Source organism: Hyposmocoma kahamanoa, unplaced genomic scaffold, assembly GCF_003589595.1.
Source record: "Hyposmocoma kahamanoa isolate Upper Pololo Valley unplaced genomic scaffold, ASM358959v1 88, whole genome shotgun sequence".
NCBI classification, from domain to species: Eukaryota; Metazoa; Arthropoda; class Insecta; order Lepidoptera; family Cosmopterigidae; genus Hyposmocoma; species Hyposmocoma kahamanoa.
In genome coordinates this window covers 19,545,340-19,569,080 of record NW_020654466.1, presented here as the reverse complement: position 1 = coordinate 19,569,080, position 23,741 = coordinate 19,545,340, and the positions used below count along the sequence as shown (strand labels likewise).

The 23,741-nt window shown below is 37.6% G+C and overlaps 1 protein-coding gene across 2 annotated transcripts in view; it reads right to left on the bottom strand.

Annotated features, from left to right (window-relative positions):
- LOC113235818 (irregular chiasm C-roughest protein) overlaps nucleotides 1-23,741 on the bottom strand; it is a 104,706-nt gene that overhangs the window by 55,608 nt on the left and 25,357 nt on the right. For both annotated transcript variants that reach the window (XM_026471726.1, XM_026471727.1), the window contains exon 2: nucleotides 12,193-12,314. In XM_026471726.1, the coding sequence (XP_026327511.1) occupies nucleotides 12,193-12,314 (122 nt within the window). The remainder of the gene's footprint in view (nucleotides 1-12,192; nucleotides 12,315-23,741) is intronic.

Genomic DNA, 23,741 nt, shown 5'->3' with positions numbered 1-23,741 from the left:
TTTGCTAAATTAAATTAAATTACAACAGGGCAAGACCAGGAGTAATTTGGTAAAATTACAGACACATGGGACTTGTCAACTTATGTCAAAGCATGATGGGCGCAATGGCATTGCCTTCTCTAATCTCTGCGATTTAAAGCTCTTAGTGGCACTGCTACTGCTATGGGCAGGCGTGTCGCTTACCACCTGTCGTACTACTTGTTCGCCCCGTCATTTGGTATGATAAAAAAAATTGGAAAGTTGTTTACACAAATTACTTCTACCCGCGAATCCAACACTTAGCGCCTACAATGTTAATAGCTGGGCTACAAAGTCGGCGTAACATAATCAGAGCAGCCCTCAGTAAGCAACATTTGGCCAGCACTAAGCCATGGGAACGTGACTATGCAACGTATTGTGCATCTAATTGGCCTTGTTCGACCGGCGCGTCCAAGATTAAGATAACATTCTCTCCAAAGGGCATTATGCCCTCGAGCCAATACCCCGATTTATCATCTTCCCTACAACAGCACCAGCAGCAAAATTTTTTAAACAAAAACCAGCCAAATGCCACCTTTAAGAGTCTGCAGGATTCGGAAGCCATTGTATTCAAACAATACAATCTTTGAAAAGAATTTACGTGCTTACCGGGTAATCCTATAAAACGTCATTCTTGGTGCAACTCTAATTGTCTGGAATTTATTCGATTGTGGTCCTTATACATACAACAAACAGTTTTTTTTAAATATAATTACGGTATTTGGAGATTTTGTGAACTGCAGGTGTGGGTTCAGGTAACGCAGGATCCATTAAAAAGGTTTGTCAACAGGGAGCGATAGCGCGCACCTGTGACGCCGGATTAATATTCGACAGGACTTCTCGTTAATTGAAAACGTAATCCCTGTCACATGGGCCTGTACACGTATCGCATTTCTCCAAAATGCTTTCCATTGGAGCTGGTACAGAAACGCCCCTTATATGAGTACAATTTTAAATATATATATTTTTATATAACAATTTACGATTTTTCGTTACGAGTTATGTAACCCATAGTGCACTACTTTTCAACGATACCTATAATAAATATACTATAGGGTTTGTAACTAAATCGACAGAATACCGAGCAGTGTAGTAAGAGTGAGTTTTCGTATGTAAAATGATGTAGTGACCAGGATAGAGAGGGGAATGCTTCGATGGTCTGGTCTGGGTTGTCTACATAGGAAGAATAAATATTGTTTTATCGACGGTACAAATTTATTATAGCGAATGCGGATGGAGGCGTGAGGAGAGGTAGACCTCGGCATTTTTTTTGTGAAGTACATTGTGTAGTTGGTCTTGACTGCGCCACCGGATAGCTGAAGACTCATAAGCCGTAAAATAAACTAAAAACTAAACTTGAAACTAAGTAGACCTCGGCGTACATATCTTGAGACAGGGGAAGAGGTTTGTCAGGAGCGTAGCAGGTAGAGATCCATAGTCTTTGCCTACCCCAGAAGGAGACAGGCGTGATAATGTGTATGTACGTATGTAAGTAACTAAATGGTTTCTTTTTCTTTTTTTTATATAATATCAAGTCACGGGACGAACAAGTCGTGCGTCTGAAGGTAAGCTACGCGCCTGTCCATAACAGTTGCAGTGCCACTCAGAGCTTTAAATCGCAAAGATCTGAGGGGCACTGCCACTACGCCCATCACCCTGAAGCATAAGTTGACAAGTCCCAAGTGCCTGTAATTTCACCAGCAGCCTTACCCTTCAAAACCGGAACGCAGTAATGCTGACATTACCGCTTGGCGGCAAAAATAGGTAAGGTGGCAGTACTTCTCTAGACGAACTCTCACAAGGAGCTCTACTGCTACTAAATTCTGAGTTATATGAATCTGCTTAACCATAACCATAGCTACATAACTCATTTTATGAAAATTCGTTCTCTTATTGGGTTATGCATCGGATACGGATACCTCGATGTAAGGGAATCACCACAGCTATTTACGCAGAATCGGCTTGAGCCGTTCATAAAAAGCTTTGTGTCATACATGAGAGCGAAAAAGACGTCGTCGTCGGCCGTTTTGTTTCTGCTCGGATCGCCGACGCGATACGCACGTTTTTATCATTCTTATTACACTAATAAGAATGATAAAAACTAACTGCCTCCGTGGTCGAACGGTTACCATACTGGACTGCCATGCAGAGGAGAAATATTTGTATGGCCTACATTTATTTCGTGAGTTTTGGTGTAATTTGTTGTTGTCTACCTACATGTGTATCCATGGTACCCCGCGATGTAGGTTTTCCCTAGTGGGCCTTGGCCATGAGTGTGTGAGTTATTACGTTACGATGTTATATATCATCTATAATAATTTGAATTGAATTGATTTAATTATACGACCATAAAGTTTTTTCTTAATGCTATTCCGTATCAATAAGTGTGGTGATTCCCTGTGATAGTATTGAATTTAAATCTGAGATATAAAGCCGCGCGTGCTATTGTCTATTCATTCTATAAGATAGCTAGGCTTTGGACATGCAATAAGCGCGAAAAGACGTTGGCCCTAAAATTTTTTATGACCGGCTTAATGCGGTTCTATGTCCAAGGTGTGGAGACTCCTTAAGTCACAGTACTAAAATGATATCGTCCTATTTTGTACTAAAAGATCTATCTCCTTCCACATTACGCTGTAAAAAAATAGAAGCAGAATTTAAAAAAACAAACGACAACTAACTAGACAGATAAAGTTTTCACACGTCACACAATTGTAGCGCTTTTTCGCGAAGTGCGAAATGTCTTTGACTTTAATATCTTAAAATATTAAATAAGGAATTCACTTTGCGTCGCAATGCGTGGGACATCGTGTTTATTTACTTCAGAGTATGTGCGAAATCCTAGTAAAGCAAATAAATCTTTGGTACTGTGACAATAAAAGACAATATGGTGAGGTAAAAGCGCTAGTTTTTAACACCGTCACACGCGGATACGGACGTGCGGGGCCCGAAATGTCATCGCATGGTAGTGAAAATGCTGTTACGAGGTACGCGTAAGTTGAAAGAGTTAGCGGGAACACCTCACGCAACACACGTCGCTCAAAGGTCATTAGTAATGACTCATTACGATACGCTTGGTATCCATTAATTAAATTAATCATGCTTTTAGTGTACATATCTCTTCCCTACAGTGATAATTTCGTGAATATCTGGTGATGACTTTGGTCTCTACTATAATTTACAACACAAGTACGCTTCGTACTATTGGTTAACTAAGTATAGCATAAAGTAACACATGCAAAATCTCACGCGATATATGCAGCCGTAGACGCATACCACACCTAGAGGTGTCGGTGATGATTTTATACCGATTTATCGGATATCGAAGTTATAACAGGTAATATTAATTGTTATTTCGGTAACTACTCTAGCAAACCATAAAGTGCCTGAACAACTTCAAAAATATATCACGACAATCGTGTGTGTTATTGTTTGGGCTGGTGATTTCGGTGTTTATTTATTGAAAACATACCGTAAGTAGCGTTTTTTAAGTTTATCCTGAATATAAATGTTTATAAACTATACTTTAAGGACTAATTTCATGGTAAACGTTAGAACCACTCAAGCGGAATATTATCATATTTATCCAAGTACACCAAAAATTTCATTAGTGCTTTTTAAATGCAGGATTTGCTGATTACTGCATTTTATTTGAGATGTTTTTGTTGGAAGTACGGAGGGTATTTATTTAGCAATGCAGAGTAATAATTTGTATTTATAAAAACTTGCGCATCGCGTGAGCGGTTAGGAACTCAAACTCAACCTCAAATAATATTAATTTCATAGGTAAGCAAATTACACTAGAACTCATCACATAAGGCAGATTGCCCTGAGAAGAAAGAGTCGAAATTTCTAGGGGTTGGTATTTATAAATAAACATTTGTATACATTTAATGATTTACAATATTTGTTTCATATATGGTAGCTCAACTGCAAGAGCTAAATGGGTCTCTACGATCGATTTTTGTCATCCATGTACGCAAAAGCTGTATAATAAATAACTTTTAATGTAAAGTTTTTGTTTCACTATAAACTTAAACCTCGTGAATGGCAAATTATAAATATTAACCGGAATCTTATTATTACATAGGGCGCACTGTAAGTTTCCGGAACTGGCCACTACATAAACAATATTTAAAAAGTAATTACAACATTTGAAAATGGAACACTTTGGCTGCAGTTTGTTTCATCTGACTCACTGTTTTTACATTGTGACGTCATTTGGATTTAATTCGGAAAATTTTCATAGTATGATTTTCTACGACTTTAAGTTAATATACAGTAAATTAACAGCTCAGCGGATCTTCGCTCGGCTTCAAACTGCTTTTGGTGATGAAGCACCATGCAAGATGACTATTTATAGCTAGTTTGCAGAGTTCAAACGCGGTGGTGTGAATCTCAGTGACGAATTTCGTGATGGTCGCCTGTCCACTGCTGTGAACAACAAAAACATCGATGCTGTGCGCCGTATGATCAAAACAGGCAGGCATGTGACATACCATGAGATTCGGGCATCTTTAGGCATAGGCATAGGCATGAGTCAAATACAATCAATACTACACAAACATTTGGGCGTGAAAAAGCTGTGCTCTCGGTGGATCCCACACAATTTGACTGAGCCTCAAAAAACGGTTCACGTCAGTGTGAATAGTGGTTGGTACACGACTATTTGTTTGCCGGAAGTCATTGACAAACTCCGTAAAAATAACCGTAAACGCCGTATCGTCTTGCACCACGATAATGCCCGTTCTCACACGGCCAGACAGACAAATACATTTTTGAAGGTGAACAAGTTGACCTTATGAGCCATCCCGCGTACAGTCCCGACCTGGCACCTTGTGAATTTTATTTATTTCCAAAAATTAAGAACCAGTTACGCGGTCAACGATTTTCACCACCTGAAGAGGCTGTCGAAGAGTATGAAAAATATGTTTCAGAGATTGCCACGGAGGAGTGGCATAAATGTTTTCAAAATTGGTTCGTTCGTATGAAAAAGTGCATTAACGCTAACGAAGAATATTTTGAGAAAGAATAAATTCATTTCTAATCATTTGTAGTATTTTTTTCTTATTCATTCCGGAAACTTATAGTGCGCCTCGCGTAATAGCGTATACGATGGCCCTTGTATAAATTTGTGACTTTGTGAAAACAACTACCAAGAACGGGCACTTTATTTTTATTTCTAGTATTAATATTACGTTTATCACTATTTTTCACACAAATATTGCTACTCTTCTTAACATAAATTAAATTTTCATAAATATACTGTGATGTATAATATAAGTATAAGTATGTGGTATTTATAAATATACTCATTTATATGCTAATTTAAGTATGTTCATTTCTTTAAACTTTGCTATTTAAGTAATTTTATTTTTGTTGGATTTAAAGATTCTACGAACGTAACTAGTCGATAACTTTTTACGCTTAAACAGGAGAGTTATAAAATTTCATATTACACATAATTTGTTTCATGTAGTTTGTATTATTTTTATAACTTTCGTGCGATAAAAATACTTTTGTCGTATCACATGCCTTATTAAGCCAAGTATAACTTTATTGCACACACAGAGATATCGTCATCATAGTTACTAATCAAATAATAAGTTTTTGTAGCAATAGACCTCCTTGTGAAAGGGTTCGTCCAGGGAAGTACTGCCACTTTACCTATTTCTGCCACCAAGCAGTGATATGAGCGTTACTGCGTTCCGGTTTGGAAGGGTAAGGGTGCTGGTGAAATTGCAGGTATTTGGGACTTGTCGACTTATGTCACAGAGTGACGAGCGCAGTGGCAGTGCCCCTAAGATCTTTGCGATTTAAAGCTCTGAATGGCCCTGAAACTGTTATGAATAGGCGTGTCGCTTACTACCAGGCGCACGACTTGTTCGTCCTGTCACTTGGTATTATAAAAAATAGTAATATACAATTAATATAATATAATAATGCACACACTCAACATTGCCCCGCACTAGGGAAACCCTGTGTCGCGGGTGCCATGGACACACATATAGACAACCACAAATTACACCCAAACTCACGAGAGAAATAAATGTCGGCCATACAAATAAATCGGAATAAGTCGGAATCGAACCTGAGACCTCTGCGTGGCAATCCAGGATGGTAACCGTTTGGCCATGGAGGCAGTTTGGATTATTTTTAATTTTTTTTAACTTATTTATTCCACTGCAGGGCAAAGATCTCCCCCAAAATCCTCCACTGCTCCCTATTTTTGGCGATTACCTTCCCTTGTCGAACACACAAGAATCAACGACATTTCTCGGGTTACTGGCGTGACCAGTCCTGTCCCTTTTCATTATTATATAATATTAATGATAATAATTAGTACATAATATTTATTTTTTATAAAACTTATCTGTTACACAGATAGGGTTGGATAGGACTTTCCACTCGTGTGTAATGGACTTGAATCGCAAACTCTTCCAACATAAACCACACTGTCAAACAATGTAGAACAATGCTCCGTACTGTACGGCGTGACTACAAGGCGTGACGACCGTACCTCCCATCGCCGTTGTGCTATATGGCCCTGTAAGCGACTATACCTGGGTTAACGCCATACATAATAATTTGCTTTATGGAAATTGTTTATGTATCCAGGTATGTGGGTAAATTGGATGTAAGTGAAAACGAAATTGAGTAGAGAATTCGTAAAATAATGTTTATCTTGTATTATATCTAAGTTACCAATGTTAAGTGCATCCATTCTCTAAAATTTTAACCTTAAATGAGTGAATACAAAACATAACCTTAAATACTGACGCCATATACGGAATGTCACGGTACATGCTTTCTGTATTTGCCTTGAAAATGGATATCAAAATAAGATAACAAAAATCAGTTCATTACCAGTTACGTGTTGATATCATTACCAGTAATTACGGAATATTGCATAACATTCGTCACATAAAATGAAAATGTGATTACGTAAATTATGTATGCAATTCTATTCTTGTTACAACGTAAATGCTACATTATGACCTGAAAGTTTATAAAGTAGCAATTACTTGCACACATTTTACATTTTAAAAGAAACGCCAACGTGAAAGTTGCCTTCAACTCCAACCTGCAATCATCATATCCAAAGAGCTTTATTCCTGCAATTTCGCCATTACGCGCCTATTACGTGTGACGGGGACATCAGTTCGATTCCCGGCATAAGCCACGACGAACCCGAAACGCCTGGAGCTGAGAATTCAAGCATTTAGCAAGGCCTGGTGGTTCCCAAGCCTGACTCACGAAGCCTGGCGTCGTGACTGCGATCGTAATGACGCTTATGAGGCTTTTGTCATTGCCGTCAAACTTATTGTGTCGATACAAGGGACCGCTTATTCAAATCTTTATATTGTTAAAGGTAATTTGTCACATGTTGTTTTTATTGAGGAATTAACTGTATGGATAGAAACGGTTGACATTTTGTTTATCCGTTCTTAGTAGTGCTTACATCGTAGGTATGTATGTACAATTGTTTTACTGTTCAGTATGATTTCGTATAGAAGTGTGTTCCTACATTTTTTTAAGTAGACCTTGAACACGTACTCATCGATAAAAATGTCATTACCACACCTTCTAATGAGATATAATTATACTCAAGTCACGATATTCTTAAAATCAACAGCACAATAATTAGGTAAGAGCCTAAAGCCCACCTTGAAGCCAAACAATGGACGATGTTAACAAAATGAACGCCCAAGAAAGGACATCATTACCATAATTAGAATACAAATTCAAATATTCACTTTATGTACACAATGACTTTAATTTCTAACGTCCGTCTCTAGCTAACTATGAAAGTGATCTACATACAGTGCGTTATTCTGAATTAAGTATGTCATAAATGAAAACAGAAGATAAAGCGCACGTGATAAGGTTCTAAATGTGATACAGTGAGAAATCTAAATTAACACGTGTGTTAACTATTAATGATTCTATATCTACATAATATATATTCATGTAGATATTTCTTGAAATAAAATATATGTATTAATTTCGAAGCGCAAGTAATTGACAATGTAATGACAATGCTATGAGCATTGTTTGTTATTAGACGAGGCCTAAAAATAAGACTGAAAAAAAAACGGATTACAATTTCAAGTGAATTTTTGGCTTTTTAGTGAATTGACACAACATAATTAAATTTGTTACTAAAATTGTTGTTACAAATGATTGTGCAATAATTGTGCTTATTGCTATCATATTGTTTGATAGGTTAAAATGAAAACAAATTACATTATAACGTTAAACAACAAAGTTAAGTTTTTTTCATCATTTTATTTTCCTTCAACAAAGAGTATGAACCAAATGTTAAAAAGTTGAATGAAAAAACATGGCTTTGCGTGATTACGGACTAAGACGCGAGTGTAGTCGTATACACGTAGCCATTTGGAAGTAACGCCAAGCCGTGGAATACTAGATGCAGGCTTTATAATGCAGTTAACTTAAAGAGTCGTGACTAAGTCTAGTTAAGATTCAGATCTCGCGTCCCGACCACGATTGTTCATAGCGGCATCCAGGATAGCTCGGTTATACTATGTTAAATGCTCGCCTAATCGGTATGCCGAAAGCGTTTCTTACTATCGCGTTTGAAGGGAACATACGACTGGTTTTAGTTGGAAACTTTTGACAACACGTGTTTTGTCCTTTAGGAATTTCTTTACAAAATATTCGTCTTTGTCACCGAGAATTTCAACAGTTATTATTATAACCGGGATAACTATAGGGTTAACTAATAACATATGACACGACACGACTGAGTGGAGGACAGCAGGATCATTTTTTAGAAATAAAAAATACATTTAATGCGACAATAGACGATCCCTTTTTTTGTGATGTCAAATGATGGAACAAACAAAACGGGCGCCTGGTGGTAAATAACACGCCTACACATAACAGTTGCAATGAAACTCAGAGCTTTAAATCGCGAAGACCTGAAGGGATTGCCACTTTTTCTGCCACCTTGAGATTTTTTTTTCATTATACCAGGTGACGGGAAAACAAGTGACACGCCTGTCCACCATACAGTACCACTGAGAAGCAACAGAAAGATCTGAGGGGCACCGCCACTGCGTCCGTCACCCTGAGACATAAGTTGACAAGTCCCATGTGCCTGTAAATTCAGCCTTACTCTGCAAAACCGGAACGCTGTTAAGCTCTATTATGGCTTGTCAGCAGAAACAGGTGAGATGGCTACTTCCCTGGACTAACAGGGACCTCTAATACTACGAAAAAAATCACAAGTCCCATGCGCCTGTAGTTTCACTAACACCCTTCCAGACCAAAAAACAAAAACATCTCTACGGCAGAAAGTAAGGGACGATGTAGGCAGTTCCTGATGCTACTAAGCCTAAACAGAAGTGCCTTGAAAATCCATTAGTAACAAAGCAGGCACGTTGAAAACACTTAGCTCTCACTTTTGTTTTATTCTTGTTTCGGTTAAAACCGTACAGAGTTTCGTGAGATATACAAAGTTGCAGAACACCAACGGGAAAACATTTTGTGGGCTCCTTGATGAGTTTTGTAGCGGAAATTGAAGACTTCGGATTCGAGTTTAGAAGCTTCGAACGAGGGCCGTTAAATATAAACAAAAGAAGCGTCGAACAATGGAATAAGTATTTTATACATACCTCTACATGCATTAAGGAGCGTATTAAAATTCGCGTTACATTTTAACCGACACTACGTGCCGTAATGTACGAATGAGAGGTATTGGACCATGACAATACAAAAGGTAGATAACACCAGGACATTGCTTGACTCAATACATGTATAAAGCATTATCTGATGAGTAATTTTACCTAGAAACAGGTGACAGTCATGTTAACCAAATTAGGTAGTCGTTAAGATAACTTTAAAGGTTAAAAATTTACACAATGTTTCCGATTTTGATAAGGATTTTGCTTTGAGAACAAGTCTTTAAAATGTTACTTACTAATAATAGTGTGAATTATGAAAACCCTGTACTTGGAGTACTAATGCAAAGAAGTTAACGCGGCACTACCGAGAACACTCAGACCAGAACCAATATTTAGAAAAGTCCATTTCTTGTGTACTTTGTAATTGTGAAATTAGCTTTTGCGACTCGAACCCGGGATATTCACATCGTCAGATACCACGAGGTCGTCAATATAAAATGAACGCGTTGATAACTGATTCTTTGAACTTGACTTGACAGTCAGGGTATGAGAATACAAACTATTTACAAAATAGTGTCCCAAAACACACAACTTCAATATCCTAGTGGCGAACACTGTCGGTGCTGGGTGTGAAAGTCCCGCATTCTTTAGAAATTAAACTTTTCTATTTCACTTCTGATCTAGGGTTTTTGACTTTTGAATGACGGGACGAACAAGTCGTGGGTGTGGTTGTCAATGACACGCCTATCCATAATAGTTGTAGAGCCACTCAGAGCTTTAAATCGCAAAGATCTGAGGGGCACTGCCACTGCCCACACCTTGAGACATAAGTTGATACATCCCACCCTTCAAAACTGGAACACATTGCTGCTTGGCGGCAGAAATAGATAAGATAAGCATCTCTATATATGGTGTCTGAGTAGCGCCACGACTTTAATTTAATGGACTAATTTGACACAGGTGTGGTTATCTGGCTTTATTATTATTATACATTACCTAATACATATGCACTGTTCAAAAATAAAACATGCATAACTTAGAAAATTAACCACACACAATTTCAAAGCACCTAATGCTCACAGGCTGTCTAATGGAAATTTCGCCATACCCAATACTTAACATACGTACGTATAACTCACTACTTATTAGGTAACAAACGTTTTAAACTACATTAAATAGAACGTTTCTTAATTACTTGGTAGAGACTATAGTAAAAAAGACAATTTGCTTTACGACTTGTCAATTTGGGCTTTACTGACCGAACAGATAAAGCCCTCTACGAATGTTAAGTAGGGATTTAAGTAGCTTTCAAATCAATCAGGGTTTAGTAAAGTAGAGTTGAAGATATTGAAAAGATTAGATATTCTTGGTAAAAACAATATTCCTATTTTAGTCTATAACCAAAAGGTAAACAAGGTTAAAACAATACAAAGTTCATACTTATGGAAGAATGGCATTTTAATTGCAGTACAGCTTTCTCCAGGGTAGTACTGCCGCCTTACCTATTTCTGCCGCCAAACAGTAATGTGAGCATTACTGCGTTCCAGCTTTGAAGGGTACAGGTGCTGGTGAAATTACAGACACATGGGACTTGTCAACTTACGTCTCAGGGTGTCGGGCGCTGCGGCAGTGCCCCTCAGACCTTTGCGATTTAAAGTTTTGAATGGCACTTTCAGGCGAGTGTTTAGGCGACGGTCCGCCATGCTGGTCCAATGCGGGTTGGAGACTTAACACGTTTTCCGAGGATTGTGAACCTTCTTCGACATGCAGTTTACATCACCAAAAGGCTCAAGGTAAATTTCAAATTAAATTTGGCACATAAATTTCTAGAATTTCTGAGCTGCGATCCCGGATTCGAACCCATAGACTCAGCTTAAGAGGCGGTTAGTACACCATTAGGCTACCAGGGCAATTCAATAAAATTAGTACGCATAGTATAGGGAATTTCCTAGTTTTAGACCCATGTGTGATTGTCTAGCATTTAAAAAAGGCGAGCTAATACTTTCGTATCCATTCTTCACAGGGGAGTCTGACTTACGAATGAGCTCTAGTGTTTAAAAACTATTTCGCGATCTTAAATACTATGTATTTCCTGTTAAATAAAGATAATTTGAATTTAATATAAGTAGGACTCCTTCATTACGTACGTACGTAGTCTTAAAATAAACATCTTTCACTAATCAACATTTGTCTTGCCGAAGTAACTTCATTCTCATAATAAAACACACAAGAAATAATTTATCAAATTTTCGATATTTTTACCTCTCATATCTCATTATGTTGTATAAATACTTATATATCTATCTGATTCGTGCTACAGTAGAGTTTTACTTAATAAGTAATTTAGTAATTTTTCTTACTTAATATTGCTTTTTTCTTGTTATATTATGAGATATCATAACATTGTGTACTCTTGCAACGTGCGCTCGGGTTTAAACAGCTTCTATTTGTTCTGATACAAAGTATTAGCAGCAAAACAACCAGTAACAAGAAAAAAAATTAAATGACTCAGAGAAAAACGTACCTTATTGTCTTTCTGCCAGGAGCAGACGCCCTTCTTGTCAGATATCCTGCACTTAAGTAGGGCATCCTCGCCAGGGTTGACCTCGGTATATGTGGGCATCTCAATGAATCGCTGAATTGCATCTAAAACAATGAAATTTAAAAATGAATGTAATAATCTATGCCAAATCGCACCATCATTAACAAAATGTCGGAGTGCGAAAAGCAAAATTTTTGAGAAACTAACAAAATGTAATAAAAACCTTGCGTGCTTAATATGCCAATTGCCTAAAACTGACAAAGCGACCGTCTTCGAGCATACCGACACCTAAAATTTACTACACTAAGTAATAAATAAAAATATCGTTTACGTCGATAAAAGCGAAAAAAAAAACCATACAAATCCCTACGAAATTTGTAAGACCCGTTAACTCGATCTGTAGCTTAGTTGGTAGAGCCAAGACCACCAGTTTGGAAGTCACCGGTTGAAGTCCTGTCAAGTCGAAGGAATTAATCTTTGTGTTCGATCTTTGTGTTAATAATTGCATAATAAATAAACACGGACAGATACTATAACATAAAATGTTGGGTGTTGATAAAAAGAGAATGAAAAAAAAAACACTTAACTATTATTATTTACGCAATTTAAATATTTATTATTGATAACCCTTACTATCGATTACCAAATAAAAATAATGATAAAAGATATATTTGGCTTTATTTTTCAATTCGTATGTTGCCATAGTTAATTAAATATTATCTGAAAAATGTTGTTTTTTTCATTTTGGTCACTTTATTATTGATAGTGCAATACATTCCTAAAGAATACATAGCTCAATGCGTGGTCAGTGGGTACAAAGAGTGAACCAAAGTTGAATTAGCCATATAAGATTGACTGATGAACAAAGAAATGAACGTTTGTTTTTAAACAGCTCTCAATCTCCTACTGAGCAAAGGCCTAAGTTCATTTTTAACACATGGGCGTAGTCCCCATTCTGTTTTTACTGTGTAATTGTTTTTGTCTTACTGTCATTTTTAAACTCTATAACTTGTGCCTCATTAAATTAAGGAGGGATATATAATATATATATTTTTTAATTTTAAGGAGCTTCGGGACGCCGATTTAGATGCTCTTACTGGTAATTCTAAAGCTGTAGGTATGTTTCAGTGCAACGCTGATGTTGAGAGTTTGTACCAGAACCAAAATGCATTTGTTTTTTTTTTCTGCAAGGCACTGCAGTTGATCGCTGAAGGCTTTGACTGCGCCACCGGATGAATGAACGAACTGAAGGCTCTTAACCCGTCAAAACTAAAACAAAGTAGCGGGCCTGAACTAGCGGGCGCCCAAGTAGGTATGGACCTCGGCTCAGAACGCTACTGGAGACTTCCGCCAGAAGGGCGTGTTGTAGGGGTGAGTCTACGCTAGTACACGCTAAAATGGGAGGCTGTGCTGGCAAGGATGCTCGTTACGAGATGCTTGGGAGAGAGGTGCGATCTGGTTGACCTTTAACGTGGCGAGAATGATAGGATCAACATCTTTGAAGACTTTGAGGACTTTCCTGGGCCTACGAATTCTACGTACACGTTGGAGATGTTCCCTGAGGGGAACGTAATTGGATGCAACCACCACGAGGGGATTGGGGTGGACAAATGTCACTATACTTATACTAATCCAAAAGCGCAGAATAGTATAGTCTCTAAGTTTTGAGTACGCAATCAACCAATCCGTAGGTACATCATTTGCAAGAGCGAGATAGATATATTGCTATCTCGGTAGTATAAAGATACCTACGCGGCCCATGGACTTACCTTAACTCGCAGAAGAAAATGACCGTCTCGCGGCGAGTAGACGTAATATATGCCGCTACAATATGATTAATATTTTTAGCAAGTTGTGGAACCTAATAACTCAATTAGGGGAAACAACTAGTCCAACCACCGCTGGGTTGGTCCAATTAGAACTTAGGTAGTTATATTAGTGTAATTATAATGCATGATACATTCGGGGAACAAAATTATCTTGCAACTTTCACCTAGGCTAATTTATTACGCAAATTTGCAAAACAAAACATATTCGTACCCTAGATTGTAATAAATCTACATGTCAAAAGTGCTTTTATCGCATAAAACCATTGACTTACAATTATATGGACGTCGGGTCCGCGCTAAAAAGTGTCCGAACTTATAGGGCGTCAAATCGTATACAGAGTCATTCACACTTTAGTCTTCCTTTGTTCGACTGACAGCGAAGCAAGCAAAATTAAACAGTACTGCGATGACATTACAATTTAAATTCAACGTTTTAGCTTTTTCATATTCCTTTACATGTCACTACGTTTAAATAGATTGACTTGGGACCCGTCGTCGTCCATTTATTTGTAAGTCAATGCATAAAACTAACAAAAATAATAAATTAACTTCATTAAACAAATTATGTATAGCGATACCTTCCACGTAAGTTGTTGTAAGTCAAAATACCATTTTTTATTTTGTATCTTAAATACACTTCCGGACACATAATTGGAGCCACTATGCATTTTCACTAAAGGGCCCTAAGCTTAAACAATGTTTGATTGATCAACAACTATTATGCAATTTTGAAACCGGTATACGTACTAAACGTCTTTTTCAAAGTCCTTCTTGTGTATATTTTTTATTTTATTCAATTATTTTTATGTGAAATTACTCCAGTAGTTTGTTACAATTATTAATACAAAGATCGAATACTCAGAAAAATTCCTTCGATCCGGCCGGATTCGAACCGACGTCTTCTAGCAAACCGTGGCAGACGCTATACCAACTAAGCCACGGAACGAACCAGCGGACCTCACGAATTCTTCTATGTGCTTGCGTCGTATCTTTGTATTTGGTTTTACGACCTTTTAGCCGTAGCGCCATCTATAAGAAACCTGTGATATTTCGTCACCCAGTTAGATACCTTTACAGCCCCCATATAATTATTCTCATCGAGTTCTTAGGTTTTCGCTATTGTTATTCATAGGAAATGAAACTATTTTTTCCACCAACCAACTTTTATCCGCAACTATAGGACCTGTAAACGACCCGAAACTGCCACTGCGCCAGTCATCCAGCATTTTATCCAGAAATAGAGACGAAATATCATTTAATTTGTTTGAAAATTATTCTGCCATATCATTACTGTGACAATTGCGCTCCGATTGGCCAGCCCGAACTCGAAATAATTGACGGGTGTCGTCAATGGGAGTCGTCAATTGTTTCACTTCAAATCGACCAGTTATCTTGAGATTTGTTATAATAGACGAAAAATGCAAAATTACATATTTAATATTTAATTACCGATGAAATGTGATTCCGTTTGTTTTGTAATTAGATGTTTTGCTGTTTTTCACACACCACCGAATGGAACACCACCCTATTGTTAAAGATATTATCTTTATTACAATAAATGCAGAATATTTTTGGAATATACGGAGACGTACACACAGGTCATTTGTTGGCGCTGTCTATATTTCAGTGCAAACGAGAATTAATATTTATAAGTAATGAATCACTGATGAGTTACCAGGAATGCTGGCCCTTATTTAGTCTCTATTGCTGGTTATATACTCGATGGCGCCCGTTAACCTGAGACATAAGTTGACAAGTCCCATGTGGGTGCAATTTCTACCATATTTCGTTTCCTATAAGTATTCTTTATTGGACTATCGCTGTTGAATCTGGCAGGTAACGGTTGCATAATGTTGTGTAATATATCACGCAATCCAGTACTAAATAAAAGACCGCTGCATTTTCCCAATCAGCCTAATATAAACCAAAGGAGAGTATAAATGCGGGCTGACATACATTCTCACAAGATCAAAGGCTGGCCACATAAAAGCGCATGTGGTCTCCAGCTAGGCTGAATCCGAATCGGTCACAGTTACCGCATATTTCAATGAAAAGGTAATCGTCTCTGTTAAACCGCGGAAATACTTTCGCTGTCTGATTCATATACTTTGTTTCTTTAAGTACATTTGTTACAACATTTATTCCTATTTCGTCACTCTAGAACACTCGTGGTCCACAATAAAACGTAAAAGCTAAACCTTTTTTTTGTTTTCTGTAATATAAAGTGATGGGACGAACAAGTCCAGGCACACGACTAGTAAGCCTGTCCATAACAGTTGCAGAGCCACTCAGAGCTTTAAATCGCAAAGATATGAGATATAAGTTGACAAGCCCCATGGGCCTGTAATTTCACCATATTTCATTTCCTATAAGTATTCTTTATTGGACCATAGCCGTTGAATCTGGTAGGTAGGTAATGTTGTATTATAGTGTACGATATACTTTTTTCAAATGGCTTCAATTTGGTTTGTTTAAAAATATATTCTGAATTAAAGCTAGTGTTAGAAAATTTTTCAATTCGAGCTAAGGTAGTATCGATTCTTGAAACCCGGACACTTGCCCATCTCTACTACTGACAATCAGCAAATGTACGCGATATAGATCCGAAAAAAATAGATTCATTTCCAATGTATTATAAATCTATTTATAATCGAGGAAAGTTGATGATATCTACAGCTGCTGTTGTACAAGCTTGAATAAAATTTCAATCACAACATGTAGGTTTGTAGACCTTAATTTCCCCTTCGTTCCAAATGTATTTCACAGTAATCTCAGTACAGGGTACTAATGCAATAAAAAAAACATATACAGTATACGAGTATAACTACAGTCGGAATGAGAACCTACTCCTTTTTTTTAGAGTCGGTTATAAAGATTATCTTTTCCATGTTACTGTTGAAGTTTTTATTATAAACGAACTGGCTACAAACAATTCAGTATTTCTTTTTGTGACGTTTTATATCTGACGTAGAATAAGATCGTATGTTGTCCTATATTATTTTTCGTGATTTCACTCGAAATACATAATTTTAATACAACTATTTATTTATTTTCTACTACACTTATCAAGGTAACAGTTTCAGAGAGAATGCGTCGCGTGCATTTTTGCGGGGAAAAGCACAACAAAGGCGAAAATCCACTATAAACTTATGAGCATAAAGGGCAGTAAAGCGCATTCTTTTGAGATGCAGCGAGCGTGAGTTAATCAAGGGGTCGTTACACGTGGTTTTGAAAGCATGATCATTAGCGCGCGACACCGCTCGGCGCTGCACGCGCCACTCCGTGAAGATCCATTGATAATACTGAAATGGATAAACAAGGCTTGTGATGCAGACGGTACCGGTTGGTGTCTGTTATTTGTTAATTAAATCTTTTATATATACGTGAGTAGTTTGCTACTGCACTGTTTCCAGAAAAAGATTCACACTTTTTAATTAGAAAGAACGAAAATATATTTATTTGTCTGTTACTATTACTAATTTAATTAGGTACTACGACAAAATGATACCACAAAAGAAAAAAGAAACAAAATTGAAGAAAAAAAATATTTAGACAGAAGAAAAAATATAAAGAAAATATCAAAAATTCAAACGTATAACACAAACAAAATCAAAAACAAAAAAATTCAAACAGATATTCACACACACAAGGGCGCTAAAGAAAAATAAATAAATAATGAGTAAATATAAGACAACAACTCATACATACGTTGCTCAGATCCCGAAGTAAGTAGCTAAAGCACTATTTGTTATGGAAATCGGAAACAACGTACCACAAACACCCAGATACGAGACAACATAGAAAAGTTAGTTTCTACACTGACCCGACTGGGGATTGAACCCGGGACCTCAGAGATGGTGTGCAAGCGACTCGATCACGGAGGCCGTCAAAAGCATAACTAGATACGGTGGTGTGCGGTGCCAGCTGCGGTAACAAAAGGTCATTAGGAAATTAAACTATTTTTCCGAATTTAAATCGTATACATATAATATATAGCATACAAAGCAAGTCCTACATGCGAATAAGTTGAAGATTCCACGCCAATGCCGCAGGCCCCGTGTGAAAACACCAACAGTCGAGCGAAGATCTGCCATTTTACGTTCGTTACGTGAGCGGTGTCACAGACAAGATCGGAAGAGTCATTTGTCTACCTCGGTGGCCGAACGGTTACCATGCCGGACTGCCACGCAGAGGTGTCGATTCCCGGGCCGGGAGGAATATTTGTATCGCCTACATTTATTTCTCTCGTGAGTTTGGGTTTAATTTGTGATTGTCCATGTGTGTCTCCATGGCACCCGCGATACAGGGTTTCTTGAGGTACTATGAGTTTACACGTCGTTACGTTATTATTACTATTATTTTTACTAAAGAGCTCCTTGTTCGTCCAGGGAAGTCACCTTACCTATTTCTGCTGCCAAGCAGTAATATGAGTAGGTACTCCATTCCGGTTTCGAAGGGTAGGTAGGTGATGAGGAAATTACAGGCATATTGGACTTGTCTCATCTCTTTGCGTTTTCAACCTTTGAGTGGCACTGCGACTGTTATGAACAGGCGTGTCGCTTACCACCAGGTGCACGACTTGATCTTCACTTGGGATTACAAAAAAAAATAATTTGAACGCCATGTGCAAGTAAAAGCATAACAGGCACGCGAATATTTTCCCACTTTCACTGGTCAAATAATAACCAAAAATGTTTTTAAAAACAAACAACGTCACCCAATGGGGTTACTACGCTCGTATGAACTCAATTTCAAACATTAATAATCTTGTTATAACACAAAAACAACAAAATTGAAATACTAATAACCTTTTAATAACAATGTGGGGCAAAACAATGCGCGAACCCCTCATTCAATTATCAATTGTCTATTATAAAGCGCTCGCGGGAAAAAATACGGCCCAAATAACGCCACGCAATCGGTTCGGCGCAAACATAACAATCCATTTTTCAAAATAAATGCGACACAAACAATAAGAGTCCATCAATCACCTGTCCCAACAAAAGATGAGGAATAGACAACTGCCCAGAGGCAGTGAAGCTCTTTCTACATTACCTGTGCACAACCAAGTACACTTTGCAGGTTAGTGGACATTAACAGTCATGTATTCTGTCGTATACACTACGTACTTGAAATCACCGCCGACGGCAATTTAATGTTGGTTATAATAAGCTCTTGATAATAACGTTCGTGGGAAGGCACCAAATGTACTGAATTATTATTTTGGTGGACCGTTAATGGTTTTCATTAGTTTTGGAGAGGTTGCTATGGACGATCGAAGATGGAGAAATACGGTAGCGATTTTCTCATCGACGTTTTATTGTATTTTTAACTATAAGCGTATTGTGTGTGAGGTCCATAAAAATGCGACGGTAAAAATCATTCATTCTCTCCACCTATTTATGAAATGAAGTTACGTCGAACAAATAAGCGTTACAGGTGACCATGGGACCTGTACAGGGCCCGAAACGTTGTATTACATCCGAAAAACAAAATTGTTTCATTTCCAGTAGATATTTATGTAACAATCGCGAAAACCTAAGAACACGATATTGTTGTACATTAAACACAAACGATTGTCGTTAGCTTATAAAGACGCCATAAGCATATTAGTGTGCCTATGTTAAGCCTTAAGAATTGTATATGATTATGTATGTAAGAAACTCATGTGATATGAAAGAATATGTATATATGTATGTAAGAAAGTGATGTGATAAGTTTACACTTAAGTTTATAATGATTGTACTTTTGTATCGTCATTCCTAACCAAATATTATTGTATTTCTATTATTGCATGCTGTGCCTTTAAGTAATGGGACACTTAGTTTAAAACCATAGTGTATGTATACCTGTATAATTATTATGTACTCATTGTTGTGAGAGCCTGGTTAAATAAATAAATAAATGTGTGACTTTTTTGTTAAAAAAAACGACCTCAAAAGTAAAATATCCGAATTCGCTGTTTTATTTTCATTGGAATTACATCTATGCGCCAAGTTTTATTGAAATCGGTTAACGAAAAGTGAATGAAATTCAATAAACCGGTTTCGCCAACACCCTAATTTGCCATCCTTGGAAGGTAGTCGAGGTGGAATATTTTCTTTAGATTTCAATGGAACCACTACTAAGGTATTCCCTTTCTAACAAAAAAGAATCCTTGAAATCGGTTCACAAATATCGGAGTCATCACGTTAACATACACACAAAAAAAAAACAAACGAATTTAGAACCTCCTCTTTTTTTAATTTGATTAAAAATAGAATTTACTACACATAAACCGCTTATCTAGGCATATGTCGGTTTTAAGTATCCTAAAGTGCGTGACGAAGCAAATAAAAAAGTATCATCACTTCAATAAGCCGTAAAATCGACTTTCAGGGAGTAGAGTTATTAATCACCCCGACGTAGTTAAATAGCAACTAAACTAACCAAACTACACTTAAAAAGTTATGAAGGAAATACTATTCTCTTCTTTTATTGGACTTTATAACAATGGTAATAAAAATAGGATAACAATAAAAATGTAGATGCACAGTGGGTTCCATACTCGGGACCTGTACATCAAAAATATGCACCGGCGGAAAAACATGCCATAAATGTTTTATTCAGTAGCCTTCTGAAAACAGCATTCCCGTATTAGGTATATTGGATTGTTATAAAGAATGAAATATGTAAATTTCATTACGGAAAGGGATCTGGAAATAAAACTATTTCGATTCCAGTAGCGTTTCTCAGTTTACTTTAATTTAATGGCGCGGCTCCCGCTGCGTCTCACGCACCTCTTATGTTTTTTTTTATTTCTTTAACTATTTTTTGTAGCCAGATCTGCTGTCATCATTAAGTTTTGTGTTTCTTAACTTTGTTTTCATTACTGTAATGGTATTGATAATAGGCAATAGGAATGAAAGATTAGAATAGATAAAAAAGTTCTGTATAATCACAACTAAGCACTGTTTTATAGCATGTAGGCGGTGAAGTGATTGAAGAATAATACTATTGAACACAACATGTATTTACGTCGTTTCTAAAGTTGAATTGCATGGCACAAAAAGCAACTAATGAAGCTGGGTATTTTTGGCATTACGGATCATTCTACCTACGCTGCGTTTCAAGTATGTATGTCAAGAAACTATTTCAACGGGCCCATATCTGTCTACTTAAGTATTGTTCTCCTCGACCTGGAGAAACGGGAAGAGCACTATTATCTATGCAAGCAAATCCGCACATATTCAGTCAGGTCCTGACCCCAGATCAGTCCGTTTACCTACACAGACACCGGTGCTCAAAAGGCTAGTGCCTGAGGTTAAAACTATTTGAGCAAGCGATAGTTAAAATATCGTACTAACTGTTAGGCGAGCTCATCAAGTTCTGATGCAAATGCGAACAAACAATTTGTATTCAGTAGCCGCCTCCCCGGCGCGATGGACAAACAATGCCGCGAAAGCGTTCAATCTCCGCTCGTAATTGAAAACTGACTGCTTGTAATATAACTCGCCATTTCATTGCAATACTCACCGTACTATGTTTGTATTGACCGTAGTCCAGGACTTAATGTATTTTTAATGGCGCACTCTGATTCAACTCCAAAATGTCACACAGTGCAGAAAAGCTGGCCTAAATTTTCTGACAAATAATGGACGTAATGCGGCAACGCATTGGGTACTTCTGCCCCTTTAAAAATGCACAGCTACAGTACTATTAACAATAATTTGCAACATCTTTCGAGGAACATTTCAATTCTTGAAGCTAACAAAAGACTAAGAAATCCCAAAGTTTCACCATATGTACGCCACGTTTCGACAATAACGCATAAATGCAAATGCAACCTCCTAATTGGCATGAAATCAGCGCCACAAATTTGCAATGCTGTCGTAAAGCTTCATTCGAAACTCATTCTCGGCAAACAATTGAATTCTTTTAGGAATTTAGCGCTGAGTTATAATCGAAACAATACTCCGAAACATGTGTGAAGAGAATGAAGGGGCATAAGTTACAATCACCGAAACTTGCATTGTCACGGTCACGTCGGAGCCGATGCTGGAGCCATTACCGATACTCACAACTCAACATTAGCCTGGCACAATAAAAAAAGGTATGACTAAAAGATTCGATGTCACGCCCATGCAGTTCCGAAGGTTCTCACGCGATCCCGAGCGTCCCGAACAAACAAAACTCGTACTCAATATTTGTAACTCAAAACGTCCGCCCACCTTTCTTAAGCATTGCATCCATTGCTTCCATAAAGGTAATGTATAGAACCTCGTGGAAGGTAAACGAGTGTTGTACGAAAAAGGAAGAAAGTCAATCACAAGGATGCGCTCTAAGGCTTCGTAACAAGAGTGACCACAATAAATTTCCTACAGCGAGGCTAATGCAACAAAAGGAGTATAAATAGCCGCGAGGTTCGACACGTTGTATGTAAGTTTACAATTTTACCCCGTCGTGGGAACGCGAAGGTTCCGAAGGCGATGTGATAATTGCCTAGTTTGCCTAAAGCCCTGAACAAACCCTTTGGTCGAAGGCGAATATAAACGGAGTAATTACAGGGCTGCTCTCGGAATCTTGAGAAAGTGGAGGTTAATGGATGTGGGCAATGATAGCCCGTGAATTATTGAAATCACAGGGACCGGTCGGGATAATGATATAGTTTAGCGATTCGACGGAAAACTTGGAAAGGGATGATTTGTGGCAATGTAAAAGTAAGGTATAAGTTTATATTATGAAAGATTTATTGGGTAAATCTCTTCATAATTTGCCGATTTTTTTCATATTACACGAATTCCTTTTTAACCGACTTTGAAAAGGAGGTAGTCCACAATTCGGCTGTATTTTTTTTGTGTATGTTCCGCAATTATTCCAACATTTGTGAAACGATTTCAATGTTTTTTTTTTTTGGTGGTAAGGGAGTACTTCATTAATGGTCCCATTCAAATTTGAAAAAAATATTCCACCTCTAAAGGCGGCAAATTAGGGATGAGTGCGGTTTTTGTATTACACCCACTGTCCGTGACAAAAAGATGTAATTCCACAAACTTTCGAAGGCACTTTTTTTAATGAAAACCGACAACTAGCTGTTAAATATACGGAACTGAAGGTGCAGAAAAACAACTGTTTTGAAATAGTTAATCTACATTGATTCTTCCGTAAAATGCAAAACAAAGCACATTCCCGTTTTGATGACGTCGTCATTCAACGCCGAAGGAAGCAAGCCCGGAAGCTAAACAGAAGAAGTCTGATATAAAACGGGCCGGCTTCCTGCGTCATTGTCGACGCAACCAGCGGCGTCCGCAGCGATGCGCGACCGACACGTAGGGTCGATCTAGTTGCTCAAAGTAAATATTGGTTTGTCGCCGGAGGTCCACGGGTCACTTTTTATGTTTACTTAGAAAAATTCTCAGGCGTCGACGGTGTACAATGCATTTGTTGATTAAATTGAATTGCTTTATTAACACTGGTATTGGTAACTCTATTGTATGTTTAAAAACTGTAAAACGATTTTGAGAATATCATTTTATTTAAAATCGAGACGAGAATCAAGACGATATATATTTTTTTTATATAATATCAAGTGACGAACAAGTCGAGTACCTGGTGGTAAGCGACACGCCTATCCATTACAGTTGCAGTGCCACTCAGAGCATTAAGTTGCAAAGATCTTAGGCACTAACACTGCGCCCATCACTCTGAAATATAAGTTGACAA